General features: G+C 41.9%; 1 protein-coding gene across 1 annotated transcript; it reads left to right on the top strand.

The window, feature by feature from the left end:
* The first annotated feature begins 474 nt into the window (after positions 1-474).
* Positions 475-855, top strand: LOC129150910 (NADH dehydrogenase [ubiquinone] 1 alpha subcomplex subunit 1). The gene has a single exon (XM_054724133.1). The coding sequence runs from the start codon at positions 553-555 to the stop codon at positions 763-765; it is 213 nt and encodes a 70-aa protein (XP_054580108.1). The 5' UTR covers positions 475-552; the 3' UTR covers positions 766-855.
* Positions 856-6,289: the final 5,434 nt, after the last annotated feature.

Raw genomic sequence — 6,289 nt, 5'->3', positions numbered from 1 at the left:
TAATTAATCATGCTTCCTAATCTTTGTCCCACCCTGTTAAACATTAAAAACAGGGTATTTGTATAGCTCACTGGGATCAACTTGAGGGAACTTGGATAATTTCAACTGGAGTTTACAGATAATAATTATCCCTATTTTCTTTATATAATATTCTTATAAAATAAAAACAAAAAATAACTATGATACTATAGATTATGAGAAGAAAAATAAAAACAGTATTGGGGCAGATTTAAACATTGAATTTGTATAAAATTTTCTGATAACAAGTCTGTGATTTTTTAATGAAGAACTAGACACAAGGAAAGGAAATAATGGTGCACTTATAAACACTGCATTGTAAAGTGGAAAATGCAGTGTCTTAAATAAAATTGTATTTAAATTGGCACCATAAGTAAGAAAAACTAGAGCTTATTTCTCTGAGTCTAATATTTTAATATCATGTTTTATGTTTAAAATGTCTGTATATATAGTGGGAAAGGATCCCGAAGTCGGTCACTTTTAAGGACCTGGAGGTATTTTTAGTATTTTTCTGGCCTCGGTAACCTTGCCGCGATGTGGTTCGAGATTCTCCCCGGGCTCGCTGTCATGGGCGTGTGCTTGCTCATCCCCGGAATTGCCACAGCTCACATTCATAGGTTCAGCAATGGGGGCAAGGAAAAAAGGGTTGCCTATTATTCATATCAGTGGTCTTTGATGGAAAGAGATAAGCGCGTCTCTGGAGTTAATCATTACTATGTGTCAAAGGGTTTGGAGAATATTGATTAAGGAAGCACTTCCTGATTAATGAAAAATAACTCAGTTTTGCTCATCTACTCCTGCTAGAAGGTTATGCAGTGTATTATGTAATGCATAATAAAAGTTAAAAAGTAAAAAAAAAAAATAATAATAAAAAAATAAAATAAAATGTCTGTATATAGCCCTAGTGGGTTTGGCTCAGTGGATAAATCAGGTTTGATTCTGGTCAAGGGCACGTACCTTGGTTGCAGGCTCCATCGGGGGCCCCAGTCGGGGCACGTGTAGGAGGCAACCAATGGATGTTTCTCTTTTTCTGTTTCTTCCCCTTCCTTCCACTCTCTCTCTAAAAATCAGTGGAACAATGGGGGAACAAAGGGGACATATGTAATATTCTCAACAATAAAGAATTATTTAAAAAAAAAATAAAATAAAAATAAATGGAAAAATATTCCCGGGTGAGGATTAACAAAAACATGAAAATAAAATTAAATGTCTACACATAATTCCTGATCAAGATATTTTAAATGATAATCTCTTCGATTTTTGATAGTCATCATGGAGGAAAAAACCTTTCTTGGTGGGAGAAATAATTATAAAATATAAAACCATTTTTTCAGTTCATAACTTCACGTAAGATTTTTCTAAGAAGTCGGTCATACATATAGATATGAGCACAAAATGTGTGTGCCATTTGATTAATTTTCACACACAATTAGTACCAGCAAGCAGATCAAGCAACAGAATGATACCAGCATCCCATTTGCCCTCTCCCAGCAAGTACTCTCTCAACAAGGTGACCGGCGTGCTGGCTTATGTAAGTGGAATTTGCACAGATGTACTTGCACATGTCTTTTGGTGCTCACATGTATGCAGTTCTGTTGCGCTTGTATCTAGGGGTGAAGTTACTGAGTCAGAGGGTTTGAACCAGTCCAGCTCCAGCAAACACAGGTAAAGTGGTCCAGTGACACTCCCACCAGGATACAGAACATTCAGCTGTTCCATGTCTTTGCCAACATGTGCTATTGTCAGTTAAAGCCATTGTTTTATTTTAACAATGATTTATAAATGTACAGCAGTCAGAAATTATATTGAAAGGATCTAACAGCTCTTTTCTTCCATTCACAATGCTAATGTTGACTTTTTTTTTTTTCTCTGACAATGTGGCTGGGTTTTGAATCTGAAAGAACTCAGTCACACCAAGTCTTTGGAAACAACGAAAAAACTCCAGTGCACAAATGTGGCCAAGCACGTTGAGAGGTGAGAATGCTCATGCTGGAATGTCACCAAAAGGCCCACTTAGCTGCAAGCAAACAGACATCTCCTACATTTGTGAAGACAAGAATTCAGGGCCACTGCCCCCAGGGGTAGTGACAGGAGCCCTCTCCAGGTAGAGACATATGACTCCTGGAGGGGGCCACAGGAGACTCTCTGGCTGGGATGCTGTGGCATGCATTATCACCACATGCTGATCTGAGTATAGGCATGGTATTAATCAATCATCTCAACCAGTAAGCCAAGGAGGAATCGCACATATCATTGCCCTGATAGTACCGAGGAGGAAACTGAGGCCCCAAAAACCTAAGGGATGAGTGAAGCCAGAATTCCTCTTTCCACCTCTTTGTTCCAGCAGAGCTTGGCTCAGAGACACAACTTCTGAGAACAGTATCCTGAGGGAGGGCGGCAGGGCTCTCCTATCAAAGGGAGGAATGCAAGACCCCAAAACAGAGATGCAAAAGGCCACGTTAATGGGCAGGTCCCTCAGATATCCCCCTGAGGCAAATCATGTTACCTCAGAACCTACTTAGAGTTCCAGTCCATTTTCCTGTTCTCTTCTGTTTCTCTCTCTCTCCCATCCATGCATCTCCTCACATCGCCTTCCCTCTCTTGCCTGTCTCTCCCCTCCCATTTTTAAATAGCTAAAATATGGAATTGGAAGATTCTAAATTTACACATTATTCTTTTATCTATTGACTAAAGATATAAGTTCTCTGTTTAAAATGTTTAAACCAGCCGGAACCGGTTTGGCTCAATGGATAGAGCGTCGGTCTGCGGACTGAAAGGTCCCAGGTTCGATTCCGGTCAAGGGCATGTACATTGGCTGCGGGCACATCCCTGGTAGGGAGTGTGCAGGAGGCAGCTGGTCGATGATTCTCTCGCATCGATGTTTCTATCCCTCTCCCTTCCTCTCTGTAAAAAATCAATAAAATATATTTAAAAAATAAAAAAAATAAAAAAATAAAATAAACACCTTTATTTTTCATTCTTTTAACAGCTTTATTAAAATAATAATGTATCATAAGACTTACCCTTTTAAAGTATACAACTCAGTGATTTTTAGTAGCTTCACAGAGTTGTGCACCCACCATCATGATCTAATTCTAGAACATTTTCATCACCCCAAAATGAAACCCATTAACAGTCCCCAATCATTCCCGCCCTCCCCACTCCCTGCCAGCCCCTGGCAACCAGTGCTCTACTTTCTGTCTCTATGGAATTGCCTATTTTATATAAATGGAATCATATAATACCTGGTCTTTTGTGACTAGCTTCTTTTATTTAGCATAATGTTTTCAAGATATCATGGTTCATCTGTTATAGCATGTATGAGAACTTCATTTTTTTCTGAATATGTGTATATATGTAAATAATTTTTTCTTCTTAATGCTTTAAAAATATATAAATTTTCTTTTGTTTCCAGCTTTATTGGGGTATAATTTACAAAGAAAAATTGTACATATTTAAGGTGTACAACGTGATCATTTGATATACCTATACATTATGAAATGATGACTATAATCAAGCTATTCACACACATCCATCACTTCACATACTTTTTTTGTGTGAGGTGAGAATGCTTAAGATCTACTCTCCTAGTAAGTTTCAGGTATACACACAGTATTATTAACTACTAGGGGCCCAGTGCATGAATTCGTGCACCATGAAAGGGACTGTGGGCCGTGAGGCTGTGTTGGGCACAGGGGTGGGTCTCAGCCCATCCTCCATGCCCCCACCCCGCCCCTCCTGCCATGGCCCCAGTCCCCTGTGTGCCTTCAGCCCTGTTCCCCCCGCAACGTGCTGACAATGCGGGCCCCCCTCTCACCTGCTGACGATGGGGCGGCGCCAGGTGCCGGGCGGGACCGTAGTGTGCGAGAGCAAAGAATTTTCAGTAACCACCAGAGGCTTGCCCCGATGACAGCAATTGGTGCCCTGCCTTGGTCTGGCGCCCCCACTCACCTGCTCCACCATCCTGCCACAGCCAACACCCGCCATGTTCCACACTCTGCCACCTGCTGCTGGCTCCCGCCGTGTTCTGCACATGCCCCCCTGGTGGTCAGCACACGTTATAGTGACCGGTTGTTTGGTTGTTCCACCATTCGGTCTATTTGCATATTAGCCTTTTATTATATAGGATAGTCATCATGGTGTACATTAGATCCTCAAAATTTATAATCTTACTAGAGGCCTGGTGTATGAATTCGTGCACCAGTGGGGTCCCTCAGCTTGGCCTGTGGGATCAGGCTGAAACTGGCTCTCTGACATCCCCTGAGTGGTCCCGGATTGCAAGAAGGCGCAGGCCAGGCCGAGGGGCCCCACCGGTGCACTCGGGGCTGGTGAGGGATGCGGGAGGTTGGTCAGCCGGGGAGTGACCATGGGAGGCCTCTTGGGCATGTCCAGCCCGTCTCGCTCAGTCCCAATTGGCTGGACCCCAGCAGCAAGCTAACCTACCAGTCAGAGCATCTGCCCCCTAGTGGTCAGTGAACATCATAGTGAGCGGTTGAGCAACCTTAGCATATCATTAGCATATTACGCTTTGATTGGTTGAATGGATGACCAGACGACCAGACACTTAGCATATTAGGCTTTTATTATATAGGATAACTGAAATAGTCAACAGGTATATGAAAAAATACTCAACATTACTAATCATCAGGGAAATGCAAATTACAAATGCAATGAGATATCACTACATACCTGTTTAGAAAGGCTATTATCAAAAAGACAAGGGGTGCAGTGCCTGGTTTGGCTCAGTTGATAGAGCTTCAGCCCATGAACTGAAGGGTCACAGGTTTGATTCCAGTCAAGGGCACTTACCTCAATTGCAGGTTCAAACCCTGCCCTAGTCTGGGTGCCTGCAGGGGACAACCAATCGATGTGTCTCTCTCACATCAATGTTTCACCAATGTTTCTCTCTGTCTCTCCCCTCCCTTCCACTATCTCTAAAAAAAGAAAAAAATCAGTGGAAAAATGTCCTCGGGTGAGGATTAACAACAACAAAAAAGACAGGGGGTAAGGATGTGGAGAAAAGGGAACCCCTAGTGAGCTATAAATTGGTGCACTGTAAATATAAATTGATATAGCCACTATGAAAAACAGTATGGAAGTTTCTCAAAAAATTAAAAATAGAACTACCTTATGATTCAGCAATCTCTGGGTATATAACCAACGGAAATTAAACTGGGATCTTGAAAAGGTATCTGCACTTCCATGTTTACTGCAGTATCATTCAGAATATCCAAGACGTAGAAATAACCTAAGTGTCCATCGACAGATGAATGTATAAAGAAGTTGTGGTATATACACACAATGAAATACTTTTCAGACATAAGGAGAAGGAAATCCTCCCATTTGCAACAACATGGATGAGCCTGGAGGACATTATGCTAAATTAAATAAGCCAGACACAGAAAAACAAATATACTTTTTTAAAGGTCTAACTCATAGCAGCAGAGTGGAATGGTGGTTGCAGGGGCTGAGGGCGGTAGGAAATGGGGAGATGCTAGCCAAAGGATAAACAGCTCCCAAATGTGTGCCTGAATGTGCTAATGTTTGCTAATGTTATGAAGTCATGTTTTTTACCCTCCCTGTGGGTGAGTTGGCTTCAAATTTAAGTCTTAGACCTTGTAGTAGAAGTTCCATCTGTACATATATCTGTGATTATTTCAGTAGCACCTCTCGCCCAGAGTCTCCAGTGGTGAAGCAGGATTTTTTCCATTTAATCAGCATTAGAGATGGTTTACCACTGAGAGAGAAAAAGAGAGAGAGGAATTTAAGAGCAGATAGCACCTGGTTCCTGTAGGAGAGTTGCTGGAAGATTCTGACAGAGCACTTGGTCTTGAATCTTCTGTGTTGGGTGATACTGCCTCTAGAGCAGTAGAACTTTGGGGGAACAGTTCATTGTTGTCTCAGTTGTGGCTGCTATAACAAAAAAATACCATAGACTGAGTAGATTAAACAACAGAAATGTATTTCTCACAGCTTTGGAGGCTGGGAAGTCAGAGATCAGGTGCTGGCATGGTTAGGTTCTAGTGAGGACCCTCTTCCTGGTTTGCATATGGCCACCTTCTTGCCGTGTCCTTACATGGTAGAGAGATAGCTCCAGCTCTAGTCTCTTTCTCTTCTTACAAGGACAGTAATCCCATGATGGGCTCTACCCTCATAACCTCATCTAAACCTAATTTCCTACTAAAGGCTTTTCCTCCTGATACCATGCCATCGGAGGTTATGATTTCAACATAAGAATGCGGGCGGGGGGAGCGGACACACAAACATGCAG

This window comes from Eptesicus fuscus, chromosome 12 (genome assembly GCF_027574615.1).
Source record: "Eptesicus fuscus isolate TK198812 chromosome 12, DD_ASM_mEF_20220401, whole genome shotgun sequence".
NCBI lineage: Eukaryota > Metazoa > Chordata > Mammalia > Chiroptera > Vespertilionidae > Eptesicus > Eptesicus fuscus.
This window is presented reverse-complemented; position numbering and strand designations above follow the sequence as displayed.